We start from the raw sequence: 23,809 nt of genomic DNA on the forward strand, positions 1-23,809 counted from the left end.
TAATTGTCAACTGCAAAACAAAATCTGAATTATTAAATATGAGTTAAAATAATGACGTTCACAAACATCATTAAAATGTATGTACAGTATACGCTAGAGTCTAGATAGTGTTACAGCATCTGTTAATAACAGAATTGAAATGTGTTATCCGGGAAAGAGTATGAATTTATAGCATAGTTTTGAAACACGACTTTGCCAAAATTATGCACGAAGGGTCCATTTTAGATTCACATGATAAAGTACAGTTACGTATTACATTATTAATCAGGCAGCTGAGGGAACAGCTTTATTGGGTCCTGAAATCTTTAAACTGCACATGCGCATCATGAATTTTCTCTTTCTCGGTGGACGCAATGGCGGACGCAGAGTGAGTGTCTACAGCAAAATCGAATCTTAATGAATCTTGTGTTAAAATAAGTATTACAACTATTTTTATTCTTTGGATGTATTATATAGTTTGTGTACAATGTTGTCTTGTTTGTATTGTCGACGATAGATGCATTACATTGCCATTTGGTCAACGATGTACACACCGCGGTACACAGAGTACAATATGGCTGTCTTATAAATCGTACATGAAATGTGGCAAAATTCTCACCGAGAAAAACTTTTATTGGATAGCTATTGAAAATGGTTTACGTACTATTACGTTCGCTTGGTTAATGATTAAAGATAGCCAACGTGCAGTACTTATTGAAGCGTTTCAGTCATGAAGCCGGTTAGCATCGCTGGCTTGCAAGTTAGCGTCATGCGGACGCTAAGTTGAGACTCTTCTCTAACTACCTTCAGTACTCACGTCCCGTTTTTCATATCCAGTCTGACTCAAAAATGTTAATTTGTTACAGAAAAAAGGTTCCGTCGGTCCCTGAGAGCCTATTGAAAAGGCGAAAGGCCTACGCCGCCAGCAAGGCCTTTCGCGTAAAGCGGATGCTGGCAGTTAAAAAGGTAAATGGCAATGATCACACCAGGTGATTCTGACGCTAGTGTTATGCTGTCAATGTGATCTGCAAATACTGACCGACCTTATTTTCGTTCTAGGCCCGTAAAGTTGAAAGAAAGCTCATCTTCAAGAGGGCTCAGCAGTACCACAAAGAGTACAGGCAGATGTACAGGCGTGAGATCCGCCTTTCGCGCACTGCCCGCAAAGTGGGAAACTACTATGTGCCAGCTGAGCCTAAATTGGCATTTGTCATCAGGATCAGAGGGTAAGTGAAGGCTGATCATCATAACTTGAATTGTTGGGTGTTTGCTATCATGAGAATGTTAATATTACAAGTTCGTAGTGTTTGTGTTACAGCTGTTAAAAGTTGAATTGCTTTTGGTAAACCTGTTCAAATTGTGATTCTGCAAAATTTACAAGTCTTAGAATGTATATGACAACCAGTGATCCATGTTGCGATGTTGGTCCTGTGTGGTTAATGATGTATGCTCTTTCCCCGACATATCGACTATGGTGATACAGCCATTACATTAAGCCAAATTTTGTCTGAAACCACACAGAAAATTCAATTAAATTAGTCACGTGTTGCACTACCTATACATTTGCTAAGTTAATGTACCTTGCTTTGCAGTATCAACGGCGTCAGCCCAAAGGTCCGCAAAGTTCTGCAGTTGATGCGTCTCCGTCAGATCTTCAATGGTGTGTTCGTCAAGCTTAACAAGGCTTCAATTAACATGCTCAGAATCGCAGAACCTTACATTGCGTGGGGGTAAGTTCACTGCAGCTGATTGTCTAAGTAAATCTTGTTACTTGGCCATCTGCCATATACTCGGCTTGTTTACTAACGCTACGTAAAAAAAAAGGGGGGGGGGATGTGCTGACATCCGTATTGGTGCAGATACACGTTCATGTATAAATGCACAGATTCTGACACCACTTCACCGTCTGTGTGGAGAAATAATACTTTTAGGTTAACACGAAGGACAGCACTAAGCAGACTGCAAATTATGCTCTGCTTGTTGAGGCAGCCATCCTAGAAGTTCAAGTAATAAGTTGTTATTCTAAATAGAAAATATGGTTTTACTCTTAATATTCGGTAACACTAAAATTAATTTATCAAAATTGCAAGATGTATTGGTACCTGGTATTGAGTACTCAATTAGTACTTGTATGACAACTGTCAGAAGTTCTATTGGTGCATGGAATGTGGTTAATGATGCAGAACTTTTTTCCCCGTCTTATCGACCGTGGTGAAAACAAACTGAAACAAAGCCAGTTTTGTCTGAAATCACATTCACGTATAAAGAAAAATTTCTGTGATCAGTGGAAACAATTGAAAATGGAATTTATGCTCAAGTGAAATTGCTGTTGCGTTATTCCTTTTTTTTATTTTTATTGTTTCACCTTGAAACTTGACAGATATCCCAACCTGAAATCTGTGCGTGAGCTCATCTACAAACGCGGCCATGGCAAGATCCGGAAACAACGTATTGCCCTCACAGACAACGCTTTGGTGAAGAGGAACCTTGGTAATGCACACACTTTGTGTGACTGAGTTTGAATGGATTCGCTACAGCTGCTGCAACAGTTCAATCTGTGTGAGAATAAAACTGTCGTGGTTAATGATGCACACTTTTTTCCCCGTCTTATCGACAATGGTGAATGAAAATTCAAACTAGCCAGTTGTGTCTGAAAACCACATTGAGTGCACCAGCGATATGTCATCACTTTTAGAATGGCAACTTTTCCTGCGTTTGCACCTTACATCATGCTTAAATGTTCACCTACAGGCAGTTACGGAATCCTCTGCGTGGAGGACCTCATCCACGAGATTTACACTGTTGGCAAGAACTTCAAATCTGCCAACAACTTCCTGTGGCCCTTCAAGCTGTCGTCGCCTCGTGGTGGCATGAACAAGAAGACCACCCACTTTGTGGAAGGAGGTGACGCTGGCAACAGGGAGGATCAGATCAACAGAATGATCAGGAGGATGAACTAGATCAATAGTAAGTTGCAACAGATGCTTGCAGATGGTCAAGTTTTCTCATATGTGGTTAAGGATGCAATATTTTTTCCCCGTCTTATCGACTGTGGTGATAACCAGCTAAAGATAAGCCAACTTTGTCTGAAACCACATTTACCTGTGAAGACACTTAAACGGTATCCATATGTTTTCCACTCAAACTCATATTTGTTTTTCCTTTCAGGTTTGTACAAGACTCAATGTTCAATAAAAACAAAACTGTTTTTGTGTTGACTGTTTTGTTCTCAATGTGTTCAAATTTGTGTTATGGGCTGCTAGACCATGAGAGTAGTTGCAGAAGTAATTGATTCCTCAATATCAGTGGCCCCCAACCTTTTTTTCTGCCATGGACCGGTTCATACAAGTCTACCATTCGTGGGCCCCTATTCGCCGCAAGTGGTGCCCAATACGTTTGTCCTACTCATTTGCTAGCGATATAGCGTTACGTGGCGGAGTTGCTAGCTTGTGTGTGTTATAACATTTTATGTTAATAACGTTAGCCGATCTAACACACGGCATGCTGCCAACTGTACTGCTTTATTAAACTTCTCTATATCAAATACTGCATCTCACATCGAACAACAACATATCACTCACCTGTCAGCCAATCTGCGGCTCGGTGGTTGGTGGCCCCTGCTATATATGCAATAAAGACAAAATATTGTGTACTAGTTACTTCAAATGATTGCTTGGGGGGGGGGGATAATAGCATCTATTCAGTCTTGTAAAGAGCTGTTATTGTTTGACACTGTTGAGACCTTGATGTTCCGCTTGTTTGCTTGTGGACTGTTCAATATCACTGATGTTGGGCCAAAACCTAAGTCACATTTTAGTGAATTTCATATTTCTTCAAAAATCTGTACTATTGGTCAGTCCACACGAGTGGGGGTTATTTTTACACATTGTCCAATTTAGTGTTGAAAATGGCTTGCTCTCTCACGATGCAATGCTAATGCTTTCGCAAACCTGCCGTTTTGGGGGTCTTCTAAAAAGCAACAATTTTGGCGACCATTGTGGGTCCGGCTCAGGTCCTTGTCTGACTTCGGGTTGGTAATGGGAGCGAGACAAGCATCTTTCAGCAACCAATTCGGTACTTAATAGCCAGTGTACTGAAATTCCTTCCCACCCGTCGAGACGTCATACCAATGTCGCATGCTCAAGCGCGCTACGCCAATAAGTGTTTTCGTGGGAGTTATGTAACATTTTGTCCTACCTGTCGTACGTTTGGTTACTGTTTTCCTTTTTAAGTCTTATTTGACTTTAATTGCCTCAAAAATACTTCCGCCGTGTGTTTTCCGTCATAGCTTTTAAGCATTGTGTGATTTCTTGTAGTAGCATTTGAGCAACACGTTGATTTGTTGACCACATTCATCACACAGTGCATGTATACCACGCATTTGTTTCATTCAATTGTCAGGATGTCCTACCTTGCGCCTCTGTGTGAACATTTTCAGGTATTTTTTTCAGCTTTGCAAAGGGTAGGACATTTTGGCAGAATTAAATAGATTCAACCTTTCAGCCTCCTATTCCTCTGTGCTGATTGGGTAGTCCGACATGTCTAATAATTACTTAATTTAATGATCAATTTGCCGTTTTCGCGTTGAAACTGCAGAGCAGAACTTGACTGGGTGTAACTTGTTACACCGACTTGTAGGTGGTGCTGTTAACTACAATTAAAATAGGTGTTCTGAAATTCCTTTCGACCCATCGAGATGTCCTACCACTGTCCAGTGCGCTTGCGCACAACGCTGATAAGTGTTTTCGAGGGAATTTTATAAGTTTTTGTTTTACATTCGGTTAAAAGCTGTGAGTACTTACTATTTCGTTTTTACTGAGTTTTATTAGGCTTTTTCATTGCCTCTAAAATACTTTTGGTGTGTGATTTGTGTGAAAGCTTTTAAGCATCGTGTGTTTTCTTGAGCACAGTGACCACATTCATTGTAGTGTATGTATATTAGACTGTCAGGACGTACTACCTGCTTTCACCTCTCAAGTATTTTCTTAAGGGATTTTTTAAGAGTCATTAGTGCATGTCCACTTCAGGCTGTGACATTGAACATTTGTTTTTTACACACCCAGCAACTCAAGCACTAGCCCCACGCATCCAAATGGATCTCATCATACAGAAACAGTAAAGTTAGCGAATAAAATTTGGAATAATACGATAAAGAAGAAACTATCAAGATGATTATTTGATTCATTGTTACTTGGCTTTATCTATACCCGTTGCCTTTATTCAGAGTGTTTAAATGAATGAATTTATTTGAACATGGAGACAACACAAGACATCAAAGAAAAAACAGCACTAAGGCTGTTCTTAAAACTATTTTTTTTAAAAATCACAAGGTTTCCCACGTAGTACACTTTCAAATTTGAATTAACATGTTCAAAAAAGGGGGCGGCACGGTGTTCGACCGGTTAGCACGTCCGCCTCACAGTTCAGAGGTCGTGGGTTCGATCCTGGCTCCAGCCTCCCTGTGTGGAGTTTGCATGTTCTCCCCGTGCCTGCGTGGGTTTCCTCCGGGTCCTCCGGTTTCCTCCCACATTCCAAAAGCATGCATGGTAAGTTGATTGGATACTCTAAATTGCCCCTAGGTGTGATTGTGAGTGCGGATGTTTGTCTCTGTGTGCCCTGCGATTGGCTGGCAACCAATTCAGGGTGTCCCCCGCCTACTGCCCAAAGACAGCTGGGATAGGCTCCAGCACGCCCGCGACCCTTGTGAGGATAAGCGGTATGGATAATGAATGAATGAATGTTCAAAAAAGAGTGGGAAGAAGCAGTGGTCCTGACTTGATAAGCAAAGGAATCACTGTAAGTAGGCAGTATCACATTTCAAATGTCATGTCCTGTCATCTTCCAAACTGCTTATCCTATACAGGGTCGCAGGGAGTTGCTGGAGCCTATCCCAGCCGTCAATGGGCGAAGGCAGACTACACCCCGAACTGGTCGCCAGCCAGTCGCAGGGCACACATAGACACTGTCACTGAGCGGGAATCGATCCCACGCTGCCCGCACACAACTCAGGCGTGTGTACCACTACACTATCAGTGGACCACATTTCAAATGATAAATAAGAAATATACTGCCAAATTAGTGAGCAGACCATGTACCTTGAACTTTCCAGCAATACAGTGAGGCTTACTGCAGTGCTGTGAGCCTTACAAGTAAAACACTTTTAATAATTAACACTTTTTTTAATTAACTGATTTTTGGTGAATATTTCTGTCAATACAGTTTGATATTGGGGCGGCACGGTGGTGGTCGACTGGTTAGCTAGTCCGCCTCACAGTTCAGAGGTTGTGGGTTCGATCTGGCCTCCCTGTGAGGAGTTTGCATGTTCTCCCCGTGCCTGCGTGGGTTTACTCCGGGTACTCCGGTTTCCTCCCACATTCCAAAAACATGCATGGTAAGTTGATTGGACTCTCTAAATTGCCCCTAGGTATGATTGTGAGTGCGGATGTTTGTCTCTGTGTGCCCTGCGATTGGCTAGCAACCAATTCAGGGTGTTCCCCTGCCTACTGCCCGAAGACAGCTGGGATAGGCTCCAGCACGCCCGCGACCCTTGTGAGGAGAAGCAGTATGGATAATGAATGGATGAATGAGTTTGATATTGGTCCTTGAATTGGCTCCAACGTCTCCAAAATGACCTATATAACAAACATTTAAGTTGTAACAGTTAGATGCCTCCCTTTGCCATGCATCTACTACAGGAATCAGAATGACAAAATGTTTATTAACTGATTTGTGGTGAATATTTATATCAATTTATGACACCCTCAAACATGAAATTTGTGGACGGTCCCTAACTCGTGAATATCGAGCGTCGAACGTCAGGGAAACTTTTTCTCTCTCAACCAGCGTGCCTCGGAGGCTGGGCTGGCGGGCGAGCGGACTGGCGGCTGTGGTGGCGGCCGGCCCGACAGGCTAGGCACACGCTGGCGCGCGGCCTCTGCCATGGTGGCTGCTGCCGGAGCGGAGCGGATCGGATGCCGGCTGGGGCTGGCCGTCCTTGCTCAGAGGGTGTAAGAAACGCGGCGCTCGCCGGAATGCCGGTGGATGCCGATGCGGAGAGCGAGAGCAACCCGCGGGTTGTACGAAGGAGCCGCCGGTCCGAATGCCGGCGTAATGATTTAATTTGTTCTTCTTTTGGTATCCTGTAGAAAGCTCGTCCCTTCTTTTGCTTCTTTTCCCGTCTACCATTGTCAAAGAGTGGTGTTTCCTTAAATTAGTGACAAGTTTTCTACCCTGCCAAAATTATCTTGTTTGTATTGGCGCAGAGCATTGTGGGATGCGTGATGCCAGCGTCCGGAGCTCTATATTGTGTTTTGTACGTTTTTGTACTTTTATTACTTTTTACATATACTATTGTGATCCGAGCAAGTATTGTAGGCGCAAGTGTGCACTACCTATGCTAATTTCGTTAAAGCGAAGTCAACCCAAACAGATGTTTTCAAGAATATGTTCTATGCAAGACCACTAGTTGAAACAAGACATTCTGATAAATATTGCGTTTGTGGAATAAGAGTTAATCCACCCGTTTTTAGCCATCTGCGGGGGCGGCCATTTTATCACTTCTATTGACTGACGACCAATCACGGCTCAGCTTCAGAAAACAGGTCAGCCGTGATTGGTCGTTACCTGAGCAGTTGTGATGTAATTTTCAGTCGACAGAAGTGACAAAATGGCCGACCCCAATGATCACTAAAAAGGGGTGTATTTTGCTGCTTAACTCATATTCCACAAACGCAATATTAATCTGAATGCCGTGTTTCAATTCGTGGGCCTGCTGGGGACATATTCTTGAAAAAAATGTGTTTTGGTTGATTTCCCCTTTAAGTGTAGTTGTTTGTTATATCAAAGCAATACTATTAATACTCCCTGTGTGGAGTTTGCATGTTCTCCCCGTGCCTGTGTGGGTTTTCTCCGGGTACTCCGGTTTCCTCCCACATTCCAAAAACATGCATGGTAAGTTGATTGGACACTCTAAATTGCCCCTAGTTGTGATTGTGAGTGCGGATGTTTGTTGTCTCTGTGTGCCCTGCGATTGGCTGGCAACCATTTTGGGGTGTCCCCCGCCTACTGCCCGAAGACAGCTGGGATAGGCTCCAGCACGCCTGCGATCCTTGTGAGGATAAGCGGTATAGATAATGGCTGGATGGATGGACTTAACTACTACTATCCTGGTTCTACCAAAGTCTTTGGATTTATACAATAGTCTTGCTCCTTCAACTAGCCCTTAAAATAAAGTCACACAGTGTTTGTCTGTACTCCTAGTTGGCCACTCATATGGACATGACAACCCGTCCAGAGGAAGTGGACATTCAGCTTTTCATGAACAACAACAGGAAAATGTTGAAGGTCCAAATAATGTTAGATCCACAATCCTACCCAAAGTCATCCCATGCCATCAATTTACTTCAATTGTAGTACTGTAGAGAAATTTAGATGAAAAATGTATGTAGAGGGGGGAAAAAAACATCTGGACCAACATATATGAAAAAGAAATGGCCCCCTCGGAAAATTAAATTAACTGTGATATAACCACAATTTTTGAAAACTGAGTTTGATTTCACTGGCCACTCAGGCCTTGTCTACACGTAGCCGGGGTTTTTTTAACAACCGTATATCCTCCCCCCGCCTGCGTTGGAATACACATAAAAAAAACGCATCCACACGAAACCGCGGAAGTGCGTTTTCAAATGCACGCCAAGCCTCTAGGTTGGCAGTAGTTAGCCAAATACTGTCGATTCAGAAGGAACTTCCGTCCTTTGACGTCACTTCTACGAAACCAAAAACACGGCGCCAAACTCGCTCGGGAGAACCGACAAGAGATCAGAATTGCTTTTAAACCTTTCAACGAGAAGCAGATGTTGGTTGCGGACAAATAAGTAAGGAAAAAGCGCATCGAGAATGGCTATAACCAACGCAGCACCGCGAGAATCCATGTAGACTTGCATGAAAAGTTTTGACGTCAAAGCATTGTTGTCGCACGGTGACGACGTACATCTCTGGGTGTAACCGTCCACACCAAAATGCGGATCGGAGATATATATATATATATATATATACATATACATACATATATATATATATATATATATATATATACATACATATATATACATATATATATACATATACGGACATATATGTATATATATACATACATATATATTTATACATATATATATATACATATATATACATATATATATATATACATATTTATGTACATATAATATATATATATATGTACATATAATATATATACATACATATATATATACATATATATATATATACATATATATACATATTTATGTACATATAATATATATATATGTACATATAATATATATATTATATATATATAATATATACATATATTATATATGTATGTATGTAATATGTATATAATGCGCGGTCGCATTAGTGTTTTTGATTGTCATATTTTTATTCCAATTAAAATCATGCATTTGATTTGGCACCCGGAAAAAGCTACTCCATCAACCAATACAAATGTGCTGTGGAATAAAGAGGCTGGCCCCATTCGTCCAATAGCAAATGGGATTGTCTCATACGTCCGCAGTGGCACTTTGCTCCGCCTCCGGCCTCCATTTCTGAAAAGAGGGTCCGCCGCCGATCTCATGTCTTCGCCCGTGTGTGTTTTTTTTAAACAGAGTTAATTCATTCAACTCGGCTATCTGACGGGATTTCGGGCGACTATCTGGAGGTTGAGGTTCAAACACAACTACTTGTTTTACGTTTATACGCTATTCAAACGGGGGCTGCATCGTAGCTAGCTTTTTATTTCACCTTTTAACTTTACTCGGCGTATTCCGCCTCCCCCCCTCTCTTGACCGCCCCACTCACTTCCCCCCCTCGTGTGTGAGTTGGGGCCTGCTACGTTGGTTTGGCCACGAGGCGCATTTACACTTGGTCGAGACGATGGCGGAGTTTGGAAATGGGCTGGCCGAGGAATCGCTACTTGATTCTGACCCTGGACACCCCGAGTTGGAAGACCCAGGAGTTGGTGACGAGGAGCCGGGATTAGAAGAGGGAGAGGCGGCAATTGAAGACCCGGTAAGTGAAGGGCATTGTTTCAGTCGTTGCACGCCGACGTGAATAGTCATGCTCATTAATGGCGATTTCCTAGCCATTGCGAAGCACTCTATGATCACGTATAGCGCGGCTATCGAATGCTATCAATTCCTCACAAAGATTTATGTCACATGTCGTGTGCGTTGCTATTACCGCCTGCTCGGTCTTAACCGCCATTATGGTTCGCGCAGTGCAGTAGAATTGGGTGGTGACATGCGCGATATCGGCAGCCATCTTGGCGCAAGAGGGGCGCTAGTTTCTGCGCCAGGCGGCGAGACCGAGCCTCTGAATACAAATCGCCGCAAAGACGTAACACTGGGATGTTTGAGCTAGTCGGGGGCGAGGGTAGGACACACCGCAGCCACTGTACACCGCCTCGTCAGTCTCCTTGATTGCGAAGCCGCCCTCTTTGACGGTAATGGCACGTTTTTTGTGTCGCCTTTCCACTTCACAGCTTCATCGCTGCGGCATTTCAAGCACCAATGTCGGGACGTGGAAATGACCTAGCGACAACCGGCTAATGTTAGCTTACATTGGTCCCCGTAACACAATACAGTCCTCGTGCTAGAACTAGAACCGGACTCGGTCGCCGGTGAAGAGATAAAACGCGCCCGCGTTTTTTGGGCCGACACGTATGACGCGTTTTGATGGTTCACAGACGAAATTTGTGTCTGGCCATGCAAAGCTCGCCGACTACACGAGATCACAAGGGTGGAGATGGCAGCCGCGCTTGTCTCTCAGTTTTTACCGTGCTGGGTGGCGAGCGTCTTTTTAATTCAACGACCTGTCGTGTTTCGCGTGAGGTGGAAAGATACAAATTTTCATTTAAAACACGCGTGAATCCTCAGTCCACGCGACACCTTGGTCTTTAAGGCGTGTCTGCCAGCATGCCTTAATGCAATCGTTATTTTATTACAGGGTCGTTCCTTCGTCTGCTATATGTCTCGGTTCTAATGAGACCTGGTACTGGCAAGCAAGCACGTGCCATAAGTCAGTGTGTGCACATGCGTTTACTATGACTGTTTATTGTGGGTCATTGCATTTGGTTTGTGCTGGTTTCGGTGTGTGTGTGTGTGTGTGTGACAGCATTGCCCAGAATGGAATTGGAATGCCTCCCACTGCAATGCACCACTCTCCAGGATGGTCCACATTCACACGGGGACAGTGCCGTCTGTGTTCCATGTCTTATTTATTTATTTTGTTTAATTATACAGCAGGTGTTGAGGACCTCCTGTGTATGGTAATTTTTATTAACTGTATAAACTGTCAGTGGGCCCAAAATCTTGGCGGTGAGATTTTTTTGGGGGCCAAAATCTGATCTCATAAAATTGAAGTCGACCGCCGTTGAGTCTTCATTGGCACAATCTGTGACTTCTCAGTATTAAAACATTAGAGGAGCACCTCACGTGACTATTTAACTAGCTGTATAATGGAGGAAAACGGGAATAAAATAGGCGTTATTTGGGAAGATGATCAAATTAAGTTGAAGGCGGTACGCCCAAGGACATTTTATATTATTTATAGTTTTAATGTTACTTAGAGGCTGAGTTTTTAGAAAATTATGGCGTGTCGGACCAAATGGTTCCCCACCCTTTCAAGTCTTAGGAGTAGCTATTACCACAATTTTTCTGCATTGAGTCAATCAACAAGTCTTGGACAACAACCAAACATTAACACCCTGTAAAACTTGATAGTCCGCACTCGTCAACCCAGTATGGCGATAGCTCGTAATTGTGATAGCTCGTAATTGTTACTTCTGTGTACACCCAAAAGGCTTCACCGATATTTGTGCATATTTGTCAGGAACTGGAGGCGATCAAAGCCCGTGTGAGAGAGATGGAGGAAGAGGCAGAGAAACTGAAGGAGCTGCAGAACGAGGTGGAGAAACAAATGAATCTAAGCCCCCCACCAGGTAAATTTTACATTTATTTTTTAAGAGCCCTTCAGATGCTTGAAAATATGCATTTGACACAAAAGTTGAGTCTGTGGTCCCCAATTAGTAGCACTAGATACACTAGGTCTTTGGCTGTTATAGGAAATGGCTTTGAACCACAGACAAAACAAAGCATGGTCACCTAAATGTGACAGTTTCCAGTAGATCTTTTTAAATACATAAAAAAAAGACAAATGCATTACTTGATTAGTAATTGTTTTACATTTTTGAGTACTCCCAATTTGATGTCTCGCCTTTTGTAGTCGGCCCAGTCATCATGTCATTTGAGGAAAAAATGGAAGCAGATGGCCGATCGATATATGTTGGAAACGTGAGTAGCTTTTTCTTAGTTGTCATGCACATGGACACAAATGCAAGCTATTGTTGTGAGTGTCGTTTTGTCACAAAAGAGACAGCTCCTACTTTTGTTGATGCCTGGAAGAGTGTCTCTTAGCAGAACTGCTTCTGTCATAGACAGCTTGTTTACAACAGATAAATAAAATCTCAGTTTGAAACAAATTCTGATGGACTATTATAGTGCTTGCTTTTGACTTTAGGTGGATTATGGCGCAACTGCAGAGGAGCTTGAGGCACACTTCCATGGCTGTGGTTCAGTAAATAGAGTCACCATCTTGTGTGACAAATACACGGGGCACCCCAAAGGGTAAAGTATCTAAGATTAGATTGATATAAGTGGACAAATTGATTTCTGGTATGTGCTATGTATGGTCAAATATTTGCCATAACATCATTATTCCATAGGTTTGCATATATCGAGTTTGCAGACAAAGAGTCAGTCAGGACAGCGATGGCTTTGGATGAGTCTCTGTTTAGAGGAAGACAGATAAAGGTAACGTTTATTATAGGAAATGTTATTCCGCATGGTTTTGTACGATCGCGACAGGATGCTTTGACAATTATGTCGACTCACTACTAAAAGTAGTTGTTAAATGTCCAAATGTCACTTTTTCAGGTTGGCGCAAAGAGAACAAACAGACCCGGCATCAGCACCACAGATCGCGGATTTTCCCGGGCCCGATTCCGATCACGGGGAGGAAACTTCTCTTCACGCGCTCGCTACTACAGTGGCTACACACCACCCAGAGGTAGAGGGCGGGCCTTCAGGTTAGTGGACACTTTGGGAGGTCAATGCACCCGCATGAATATCATCTTCACCCGTCGCACTCATAGAATGGTTGGGAAGACTGGTTTCCCCTCGGTGAGCGGCCATACTCGCATCTTCTCACATACCAAATGGTGGCAAGTTGTAATCATGCATCACAAAATTCCTGTTTGCTTATCTTGAGATATGGTAATGAAATCAAATAAGATTGGCTTGACTCAACTCACCAAAAGCATACTTCTTGCTTGTCAGGAATCTGAATAAATACTTGGTCATTGTTTTAGATGACATCTTATTCCTCTCATCCGGGAAAGATGAGATTAAAGAACCTAATATATGTACACTACTGTTCAAAAGTTTAGGGGCTCTTAGAAAAGTTTTTTTTTTTATTATTATTTTTTTTATTTAAAAAAAAAATTTTGCAAGAAAACATCCACCACAAACAGAGTAAACTGCATTTCTGATAGTCTTTAGTGGAAAAGGAAGATGCTTTTATTTAGTCGAAAATAAATGTCTTCTAAATCTTTCACACCAAAGAGACTGTGTTGCTAATAGGCATGAGCCCATTACCATGTTGAAGGTATACCGTGGTAAAGGGAGTTTGGAGCTCTTCAGATTGCCCACAATGCGTTGCCGGCGGACATATTGGTTGGCAAGCCCCGCTAACATGTGTGTCATTTGCCATTGTTCATGTCTTGTGCGCGTCGTTGTTGGCCGTTATAGGCGGGGAGGAGCGGTTTTTATTCTTCAGATATTAACTTTGATAAGCATGTCTGCCTTGCTGCGATGTATTTATTGTATCGATGTATTTAGCTAGCGGACATTTGTTGCCTAGAACAACAGCCTGGACAAACGATTTGAAGTGACAACTTTTGCATATTGTTTGTAGAAGTGGTTGGAAAGTGCCTTACCCTGAGGTACTCTTGAATCAAGTAGATTGATGAGAACACGTTAAGTTCCTACACATGACTACAGTCTTGAATATGATGAAAAGAAATATATCTGTTTGGGTTCTTTTCACCCTGCATTTAGCACCGTGCAGCATGCTGTCAACAAACCCATTCAGAGTTTTGCCACAACTGCCACACGCCTCCAAGTAAATTTTCCATTTAAGAGCAGCGTCATGGTGATGTCAGAAAGCGCCTCCAATAGGAGAAGGCCTGGAACATTGCTTTCTGAGTGCTATTCTGGTGGGCTTTAAGAGTAAACGGCATGATGAAACCCTCCAATTTCCTGCTGAGCAAGTAGCATGGCTCCTCCTTAAGATGAGCAAAGCCATCGCTTTCTTTTCCAACAATGACGGATGCATCTTGCTGAGGTGCAGCCTACTTCTCATCCATACGAGCGGGAAAAGCACTCCCTGTTTACTTTGTGGTTGGCTGGAGTGGTGCAATGGATCATCTTTGTATGCATGTATGGAAGCATTTTGGCAACTATGGGTGAAATGAGTCCATGAGTAATTCGGGTACCTCCCCCCAAAAAATGAGAGGATTTTTTTTTTTCTGCCTCGGGTAACCGTTTATTTGGGGTGTGTGCTGTCATCAGACATGCCATGGAAGCTGCAAACATTCTCAGAAAAGTAACACGCTGCCAACCCAAAGGCTACCTTCAAATCTTATAAAATCTTACCAAATGATACATTGATGTCAATTAGGGCTGCACGATGTTGGAAAAAGATGATATTGCGATTTTTTTTTGGGGGGGGGGGTTGCAATATATTGCGATGTTAAAAATAGAATTTTCACCGAATGACTTGAATAGATTTGTTTGGGAATAATTTGTTTGACTCACCATGACATTCATTGTATTCATATAATATCGTTTAGTCCAGACTAAGGGGGTTCATCTGTGAATGATGATTGCTGTACATAAAAGGGATCACAGCGGTCATGTGTCTGTAACATAATAGATTTAACATTGTATTCCACACTTCAATGTAAAAAATCTTAAGCATATTTTAAACAAAAAATAAAGAGCAGATGCACTAGACCCTTGAGTCATTTAAAAGAATAGAAGAAAATAAAAACCTCTAAAGCAGCAGCAGAGTTATAAACACCTTTAAACTAAACTAGAAAATATTAAACAATCAAAAAGCAGATGTAATAGCGCCTAAGTTGTTTACAAAAATATAACATTAAGATAAAAAAAAACTGTGAAACTGCAGCAAAGTTGTGAACAAAAATATTAAAACTTAAAGAGCTGGTGCATTAGTCCCCTGAGTTGTTCACAAAAATATAACAACAACTAAAATGGTCTGTAAAACATATTGCATCCGTGATTTGTCGCTTTATGCTTCATGTTTCAAGTGGGAATAAATTAAAGTAAAATATAAAGTCTATAGTGTTACTCAAAACAACTTTGCACATTCGATCCCCTGCTGCCAGCAATGTCCCTCTGGCGGTGCGGAAGCACATTTTGGGCTCCGGATGACGGTAATGTCGGATATATGCGACCTGGTCGTTCAGACCGCAAACGCATTGGAAAAGATCGGATACGTATCCGATCTAGGACCACATACCAAAGCGACCCAGGTCGCATTTGAAAAAATCCAAATCGAGCCGTTCAGTCTGTCCTAAAAAAAATCAGATACAGGTTGCACATGGGTAAAAAGAAATCCGATCTGGGTCACATTTTCCTGCGGTGTGAACCTAGCCTTAGTTTGAACTGCTCATACAGGGGCTTGTGATGGCGATTGCAGCAACAACGGCGAGGCACTGTTGGCAAAGGATGTCTTGTTGTTCTGAATCTGCCTCTTTATAGCCGAAATACTTTCATATTTTGGATGTTGACTTTCTTTTGGGACTAAATCCACTGCCGCTTCTTCGCTGTCATCTCCATGTCGCCTGTGTTTTCAGAGCAGACGGTCACAGCAGAGTGGGGGGGGGGTGACTGATTGGCAGGAGTGGGGGGGTGAGCGAGACAGGCTGTGTAAAAGCACGGAGTAAGCTTGCTGCTTTTTTGAAGCAAAACAAAAGTTTGCGTGTTCTAGGAAAAAAAAAAGTTAAAACATCGCACATCCTACGATGTGACTATCGCGCATGCGCACATCGCAATCACGATGTTCGAAAGACACATCGTGGAGGCCTAATGGAGCCTATCACAATCCAAGAATTTCATATCAATCAATATTGCTAATTATGGAATTTGTTTTAAACATATTTTGAAAAAAAAAAAAGTGAACTGTTTTAGTGTACATTGCTATGTAGCATAATGTGCAGTTTGTCCTCCATCAGTTCATTCGAAATGCTTATTTGCATTAGGCGCTACCCCAAAGCAATAATGTTGATGCACATACATTAGCCTGGATTGAATATTCATACAATGAAAGTCAACTTATACTCTCTTTCAATGCATACATTGTCGTTGACAAAACTACTTACTCTTTTTAGCGGACTCATTATTTGCCATATTCCATTCATATTTTACTTGCTTGATTTTAACTTGAGTGCAATACCGAGGGACGGATATGGCTAACTGGTGCTAGCATGTCAAAGACAGGTAACCCCTTTACTTGTACACCACGTCTCCAGTGTTTAATCGGGTTATCATGCATAATATAATTTTTTTGTAAAAGTTGTACTGAGTTGACTGGTCATTTATTTGAATGAAGTTACGCCGCTCGCTCGACCCAAGTATTGCCGCCGGGCCTGCACGCATCCTCCGTTGGATTAGATACTTCTTAATTTTTTTCACCACTCCTGGCGCTTCCACCGCCACAATGTATGTGCCCTTCAGGGGTCACACCAGGCGGAGTCCTGGTCCATACGCTGACTGTCAGACTTTTCTTCCCCCAACCTCCTAATTTCCGCATGCAAGTAATACAGTAAGTAGAAAAATTTGTAAGTAGAGGCGAATTTTCCATGTAAATGCCCTAATCTGTTCCAAGCCCCCCAATATTCAGACATAAATGATTCATAAAGCATAAAAATGCATCAAAACATGTAACAACTACATGTTACAATTAGATAATTGCACAATAAATGAAAGTTGTGCAAAATGCAAAAAAAGAATAGAGTAAAGAATAAAAATGATGGTCTGTTACCTTTTAATTGCTGTCCTCATCGCTTTTTGCCCTCTTCGGTTCATGTTCTCTCTCAGAAGTGGTTTTTGCCTTTCGTTTTGTAAACAACTGATTTAATAACGTGGCGACTGTCGATACATTACGGTCATATTCTTTGGCGAGATCTACCAAACGCATCCCTTTTTCATACTTTTCTATTATTATCTCTTGCTTTGTTTGGATGGACAAAAAAACAATTTTCTCCTTTTTTTTTCTTTTCCACCTTTCTAATTCACGCCAAACTATCAGAACACCTCATGGTTTCAGGGGCGAATGACGAGGACGCTGCATAGACCTATCTATCACATATCTATATCTACCTGTCTATCTACACACACGGACACATACGGTAACGGTCCCTCTTAGCCAATGGGATGGCAGGAAGATATTTATATTTTTATTTATATATATATATATATATATATATATATATATATATATATATATCTATATCTCTCTCTCTCTCCATATCCATATCCATCCATTATCTGTACCGCTTCTCCTCACAAGGGTCGCGGGCGTGCTGGAGCCTATCCCAGCTGTCTTTGGGCAGTAGGCGGGGGACACCCTGAACTGGTTGCCAGCCAATCGCAGGGCACACAGAGACAAACATCCGCACTCACAATCACACCTAGGGGCAATTTAGAGTATCCAATCAACTTACCGTGCATGTTTTTGGAATGTGGGAGGAAACCGGAGTGCCCGGAGAAAACCCACATAATATATATATATATATATATATATATATAAAATAACAACACATTTTTGCCAGTCAGGCAACACTTTGGCAATGTCATGACATGGCCATTTCAGTAAACACAAAGACTTTGTACACACGCTGTTTGTGTTCCTCTCAGATTCAGTCACTGTATTTGGATCTGAGCTCGATATACTTGTGATCAGCTCCTGAGACGTCATTTATTCATAATAGCGTGTGACCAGCATGTTTCTGCCCTCTCCTTCCAGCCCCGTGAAAACCATGTGTTCATTACTCCAGTTCATCAGTTGTGTTAGCTTGTTGCAGATGGCGATCAAGTGTTTAAATCTGTAGAATTTGGACTGAGATCTCGGACTTACTATATAGCATTGTTCCTTTGCTGGCATTCTGCTTGCTGGTCTTGATACGATACTGACTCTTGAGTGTGAGTTCTTTGTCACTTAAATGGTTTAGGTCCGTCCGTAAGGCCATCTTGGTATCTGGTGTCTTCTGAGACATGCAGATTAAATGCAATTTTCCAGTAGGTTACGCCTTGTCTGTACAGGCTAACCTCAATCAGTTGTCACACTTTGATTGTGTTCGTAACTGTTGTTTTGGACACAAAATGGTCCTGGGAGCTGTGCTCAAAGGTCATAACGTTACCGCACATGTTCATTTAAAGGCTGTTATATCACTTTGAGGGACAATCGTGTAGATTTAGAGTAGAACAGCGCACTAGATAAAACAGAAGTTGGAAGGGAATGATTCCACACCAACACAGAAAATTTCATGTTCGGCCTCGATTTCCAATCATTGATCGGGACAACTTTAGTAAAAAGACAAAAGCTTAAAAATGTTGCTGAATTTATTAACATTGTTTATGCTCCCTGCACACTGACAATGAGAGCACCACTGCCACCTACTGTAGTGGATGTGCAATTACAGAAGGAAAGAAGAAAATTAAAATGCCCGCAGCTGTAACATGTCACCCTAAACCACTTTCCCTACAGTAGTACCGAAATAAATGCATTTAAAATCAACCATGAAAGCTTCGTGCGTGAAATGAAATGCCAAAGATGAAAACAAAAGATATTCGCACTGAAATTTGTTGGCTTTAGTTCGTTGTGGAAATGTAAATCATCGTATTAGATAGATTTTCAAAAGTATTTGTTTTTCTTTCCTTTACGAAATTAAAAAGTTGTTTTCTTAGTTGTCATTAACCTTTGGGCAATAGGGAGCAGTTGTGAAGCCTTGTTTTGTGGGGGATGCGCCAATAGTGAACATGACCCCCCCGTTAACAATCTGAGAAGTTCCCACGGTACGCGACTGTTGTATGTTGATGCAGAGGCAAAGTGAAAGCACATTATTTGGGGTGTGTTGAATGCAAGTGTGTGCCATTTGATTGCATGCATAACATCATGTTATCATGTTCCCAAGTCAACCCAGAGAAGAAATCTGGCCTGGTTTTTGTTGTTGTTGTTAATGGTACTCATCCAAAGGTAAAACGTGTCTCTTTGTGCATAACTTTGGTGTACACGAGCAAACGTGGATAAGCCAAGCTTTAAGTTAATGTGCACTCCCAGAGGCAAAGGTGCATTACTGCAGCCTGATCTCAGCATCAGTCCACTGGTGTCTGCCTGCAAGTGTGTGTGTGCTCTGTTTTGTGTGTGTGTGTGTGATCAGCCGCGTGCGCGTTGAAGGGGCTACCTACCCCCGTTGGGCTTTTGTAATAGTGTGCTTGGCTTGAATGTGAGTTTCTTGAGTGATCATGCTGTGGTGCGTGCGTGCGTTGTTTCTTTTTTTTTTTTTAGGTTTTTCTCCCACAGTGACCCCAATGGTGGCGCTCGCACAAATGGAAGCCCCCTTTTGCACAGCTGGTTCATAGGGGGAAATATTTGTTGCGTCTCACATAAAATCAGTAAAAACCCGCCCCCCGCCCCAAACATTTGCTCTTGATTTGTGAAGATCAGAGTGGCACCATAGTGGGGGTCATTCTTCAAGGGCTGTTGTGCAATCTGTAAAAAGAGGCTAGAGAGAGAGAAAGAGGGAGTGTGTGTCTTTGCTACCCCTCTTACAGCCAGCCACACACACACACTCACACTCACTCACCTACCGTTTGAAATTAAACACTCGTCCTTCCTTGGCAAAGCTGATTTCAGCTTTTCACTGTACTTCATTCCTCCGCACTCAATTGTTGTGTTACTACAAAGGCAAAGAAAAAAAAAAAAAAAAGCAAATGCACAAGATGTTACGTCTATTAAATTATTAAACGCCGTCCATGTTGTCTTCGGCACACATTTTGTAAAGCACCTCTGCCTACAAGCGCATACACCAAATTGAATACCACCCCAGCAAATTGGTGTCCATCTTCTCAAGCCAACCAGAAAGAAACTCACCCTCTTTTTCTCTCTCTCTTCCAGGGGCCGAGGGCGAACATCGTGGTATTGCCCTTACTAAACACTCCAACCCCTCCCCTCCTTTTACTATCAACCCCTTTCCCTTCTCTGTTCCAAACACAAACATATACACACAGACCACAAACATATACACACACACACACACACACACACACACACACTTTAAAATTGCCCTCCCTTTCCCCAACAAAAAAAGAAGAGTTCCAGAAGAGAGAAACAAAAAGGAAAAAAAGGAGAAAAAAAAGCCTTCTGGACAGAGAGACTGACTGTCTGCAGTGTGCATTTGTATGTGAGCGTGCGTGTGCGGAGGTTGGTGCGGCCCCCCTGGTAAGGTATACGCTGGCCTTTGGGTGCAAGAAGTATGTTGGCACGTTCTTTTTTGTTCTTGTGGGATGTTGATGATGTTGATGGTGATGACATCTCAGGCTGCAGGCGTGTCTCCTTTGGTCTGGCTGTGACATCCTGCTTCCACACCATCCACAGCCCACCCATTCACACCATTCACCTACCACCACCGAAAAAAAGCAACAAAAAAAGGGGCGGGGGGGTGTACATGAAGATTTTTTTTTTTTTTTTTTATACATATATTGTGTTCAAATGTGAAATGTGGGTTAGCCAGGTTCTTGATGTGTTTTAAGTCTGTTTGCTGTACCACCCCCTCCCGCTCCCTCTCTCCATTTCTTCTAACTCCTCTCACCTTATAGCCTCCCCAGATCAACACCACATGAATTTTTTGTTTTGTTTGTGTGTGTGTCTTCACCACACGACGTTTTGGAAAGCGACTGACCTTGCAGTGGAAAATACAGAAATGTGTGTTTCTTTGATTATTCTGGAAGGTGGAGCTCTTCCCTGTATGGCCATCTCCCCACCATACGTTCATGCCTGTCTCCTGCTCGACAACCATTGTTTTCTTTTTTTCGGCAGACAATGTTTTTATTTGGTGCAACCCCCCCCCTACCCCCCACACCCCGTGTGTCTCCTTCCTTCCTCTCACCCCCCTCCTCTCTCTGTATATTAGACCACTTCTTGTCGTTTCAGGTTTCAGGACCAGTGGAGGCTGACGACCCCTCCGCAGGTGGCGCCGCCGCCCCCCACTGTCTCCGCAGCGTCTCTCTCTCTCTCTGCTCCCACTATGCACACTCACCCCATTCTGTCCGTGTGGGGGGGAGGGGGGCAGGGCGACCACAGGCCGGCCACGGGGGGAATTTACTACAACAGCAAACGCTGATGATGCGTTTCGGATTTTTTTTTCCCCCACACTTTGACACACGTACACAAACAAACGCACACACACACACACGTTTAATTCGCACGACAGCACACTGCAGTACAGACGCCACTAAAGTCGCTGGCCCAACATGTGATTTGCATACATCGCCAACATAGTTGAAAGGCAGGCAGGTTTTTCAGGAGTAAGGAAGGCCAAGGCAAGATGTTTTTTGTGTGTATGTGTGTGGGGTAGGGGGAGTGTTCAGTTGGGCCCCACTTCATTCTGACGTTGCGCAGTGCACTCACGGCTTGTCAGTTCGCGGTATTGATTAGGTTAACAAATGGAGTGGGCTGTTATTTTAAGCAGGTTGAGCGGTGGGCGATGGGAGTTGTGTGTTGACATTTCTTTTCTTGGGCAGAAAAAGAAGAGGGACGCAGGGGGTCAACAAAAAAAAATGTTTTTTGATTTTTTTTTTTTTTTTTTTTAAATAACTTTTTTTCTTAATTCATGGTTCTGTAATTACAAACAAAATAAAGATCTGTAAAAAGTATGTCTGTTTGATGTGAATCATTAACACAGTATCACACATGATTAGCCATTTGAGTCAAACCAATCACATTTTGAAATGAATTTATTAGTTTCTGCCAAAAAGAAATTAAACAATGGGACTCATTTAGAGCTGGCGAAGTGTAATAAACACGCGAGAAACCACGCTGTTGTACTTTTCTGACAATGGGAGGGGTCCGCGTCCCTTACGGTCGGTCATTGGATGTCATGTTTGGAAGCAGATTTTTAAAATGTAAAAAACGACTGGTTTCATTTCCATTTTATAATGGGAATGCCAGATTTGAAATAGCTTCATTTGTTGTTCGTTTGCTGTCTGGAAGGGTTAAGGAAAGTCTAATAACAGTTTGACTTTATTTTTTTATCCCCACAACGAAAGTAAAATACAGCACGGCTCGTCTTTTTATTTTGGGTTCCCGGAAGTTGTCAACGACAGCATTTCTCCTACTGACCAGGAGATGGCGACAATGTGGCGCCTGAAGACGATGTAGTGTTGTTTAATGATAGCCTGATTGCCGGATGTGATTCACTTGCAAGGGTATGCGCGGCGTGTGTAAAGTATGTAGGTTACTCGAGTAAGGAAGAGACGAGCCAAACAGTGACTGTTGTCAGTCCAGGCTGCAGCGCTGTCTGTTTATTGTTGCGCTTCCGTGACTTGCTCCCGCTCAGTGCGGCAAGCGAGATAGATACTGCCATAAACAATTGCGAACAGTGAACTCAACTCATAATATACATTACAGTGTGTGGCTATCTCCACTCTCACGGCGAACCTCGATGAGCGGAAGCTCGATGAACGGAAGCTGTCGAAAGTGCCAGCAGGAGTCGCATTTGTTTTTAGAGATAAGAATGTGAAGTCGCAGCCGGTAAATTACGTTATTCATGAGTATCTGCAAAAGTAGGCAATAAATAATATTAACAAACGTTATCTTGTCATGTTAGCAAGTGAATTAAAATAACAGTATGGAGTCATGCTTAAATTGGGGTAATCTGCAACCGTGCAGCTCCAAGTGTAGACTTTAGGTAATATTAGTTTACGTTAGTTAGCCATGTTAGCCTCTAAATATTAATAATCTGTTCCTAAAATGCATCAAACATACTTATTTCGTGTTCGCTGATTTACATTTCTCAGCACCTAGATATTATGGAATAAAATACATTATATACACGGACAAAAAACGTTGTTTAATCTCTATTGTTTCTGAATAACATTATTTGGTCAGAGTTTTATTCCAAATGGCTCATTTTTAACACACCAAGAATTCCTCTTGATATAGTTTTAAATGCAATCTCTGAGTCATTGTGTTGTTTAGAAGTTTGACAGGGTACAACCCAGTATATATTTTTCTTATTTATTCATCAAAGAAAATTTGAAGTAGGTGAGATTTATATAGCTTTAAAACAACAGTATAATCATTACCTACATTGTTTCAGAAGGATGTTGCATGCACCCCACGTGGTTGGAATTTACCAACAAAATCTTGGTGGAAAGTGTCACTTAAAATAACGCATAATGTATTACCCATACAAGTTTATTTTTCCTTTTTACAACGGATCAAAATAGACATTGACACTGTCTGCTAAATTCTGGAAAGATTTAAAATGGATTTTTATTTTATAGAACCACATCATCCCTTTTGCATTGAAAATGGATTGTTTGACTTCAGCAACTATGCAGCAGACAGTGAATAAAAACAATTTTATTAATTTAATGATACTATTGTCTGAATAGCATGTTCACAA

At 42.1% G+C, this 23,809-nt stretch overlaps 2 protein-coding genes and 4 non-coding genes across 8 annotated transcripts; all 6 read left to right on the forward strand.

Annotated features, from left to right (window-relative positions):
- Nucleotides 1-283: 283 nt before the first annotated feature.
- rpl7 (ribosomal protein L7) lies at nt 284-3,187 on the forward strand. The gene is made up of 7 exons (XM_086021383.1): nt 284-367; nt 846-945; nt 1,039-1,205; nt 1,572-1,709; nt 2,360-2,469; nt 2,731-2,946; nt 3,148-3,187. The coding sequence occupies exons 1-6, from the start codon at nt 354-356 to the stop codon at nt 2,937-2,939; spliced, it is 738 nt and encodes a 245-aa protein (XP_085877509.1). The 5' UTR covers nt 284-353; the 3' UTR covers nt 2,940-2,946; nt 3,148-3,187.
- On the forward strand, nt 1,409-1,499 carry LOC147127691 (small nucleolar SNORD12/SNORD106). The gene has a single exon (XR_015084590.1). It is a non-coding gene; the product is annotated as a small nucleolar SNORD12/SNORD106 (small nucleolar RNA).
- On the forward strand, nt 2,144-2,235 carry LOC147127692 (small nucleolar SNORD12/SNORD106). Its single transcript, XR_015084589.1, has one exon. It is a non-coding gene; the product is annotated as a small nucleolar SNORD12/SNORD106 (small nucleolar RNA).
- Nucleotides 2,553-2,643, forward strand: LOC147127693 (small nucleolar SNORD12/SNORD106). The gene has a single exon (XR_015084591.1). It is a non-coding gene; the product is annotated as a small nucleolar SNORD12/SNORD106 (small nucleolar RNA).
- LOC147127694 (small nucleolar SNORD12/SNORD106) lies at nt 2,988-3,078 on the forward strand. Its single transcript, XR_015084592.1, has one exon. It is a non-coding gene; the product is annotated as a small nucleolar SNORD12/SNORD106 (small nucleolar RNA).
- A 6,375-nt stretch (nt 3,188-9,562) lies between the features above and the next one.
- Nucleotides 9,563-22,055, forward strand: pabpn1 (poly(A) binding protein, nuclear 1). 3 transcript variants are annotated; one of them, XM_086020943.1, is made up of 7 exons: nt 9,563-10,047; nt 11,869-11,977; nt 12,262-12,329; nt 12,556-12,662; nt 12,761-12,848; nt 12,972-13,123; nt 21,334-22,055. In XM_086020943.1, the coding sequence occupies exons 1-7, from the start codon at nt 9,913-9,915 to the stop codon at nt 21,521-21,523; spliced, it is 849 nt and encodes a 282-aa protein (XP_085877069.1). In that variant the 5' UTR covers nt 9,563-9,912; the 3' UTR covers nt 21,524-22,055. The 3 variants fall into 3 exon arrangements, with proteins under 3 accessions (XP_085877069.1, XP_085877070.1, XP_085877071.1); XM_086020944.1 differs by having other exon boundaries at nt 9,566-10,047; nt 20,299-21,489; XM_086020945.1 differs by lacking the exon at nt 9,563-10,047 and adding an exon at nt 10,286-10,480.
- The last annotated feature ends 1,754 nt before the right edge of the window (nt 22,056-23,809 follow it).

This window comes from Filicampus tigris, chromosome 21, assembly GCF_054856515.1.
Source record: "Filicampus tigris isolate MCC_2025a chromosome 21, RoL_Ftig_1.0, whole genome shotgun sequence".
Lineage (NCBI taxonomy): Eukaryota > Metazoa > Chordata > Actinopteri > Syngnathiformes > Syngnathidae > Filicampus > Filicampus tigris.